The 280-nt window shown below is 33.6% G+C and overlaps 1 protein-coding gene across 1 annotated transcript in view; it reads right to left on the minus strand.

Annotated features, from left to right (window-relative positions):
- TM35_000262160 (uncharacterized protein) overlaps nucleotides 1-278 on the minus strand; it is a gene marked incomplete at both ends in the record, with an annotated part of 300 nt that extends 22 nt beyond the window's left edge. Inside the window, one exon of the mRNA XM_029027953.1 lies at nucleotides 1-278. This exon is cut by the window's left edge and continues 22 nt beyond it. Coding sequence (XP_028880830.1) covers nucleotides 1-278 — 278 coding nt within the window.
- Between the last annotated feature and the right edge of the window lie 2 nt (nucleotides 279-280).

Here is a 280-nt window from a genome sequence, read left to right on the forward strand (position 1 = left end):
TTATTATTATTATTATTATTATTATTATTGAATGGTTGTTTAGATTGTCTACTGTGTGTGGATGGGGTATCACTTATCATCCCAGTAGACTCATTAAGATAATGGCCGTGGCCGTAGACAACACCAGAACTCGCCAGCGTCGTGTTTGTTAAACTTCCATCACTGCGAAAACGACGAAACCAACGGGAATTCGTCCCATGTGTATATGTACTCGAAGACTCCAACTCCATCTCATTATTATTATTATTATTATTATTATTATTATTATTATTATTATTAT

Source organism: Trypanosoma theileri, assembly GCF_002087225.1.
Source record: "Trypanosoma theileri isolate Edinburgh chromosome Unknown TM35_Tth_26_V1, whole genome shotgun sequence".
In the NCBI taxonomy this organism is placed as follows: domain Eukaryota; phylum Euglenozoa; class Kinetoplastea; order Trypanosomatida; family Trypanosomatidae; genus Trypanosoma; species Trypanosoma theileri.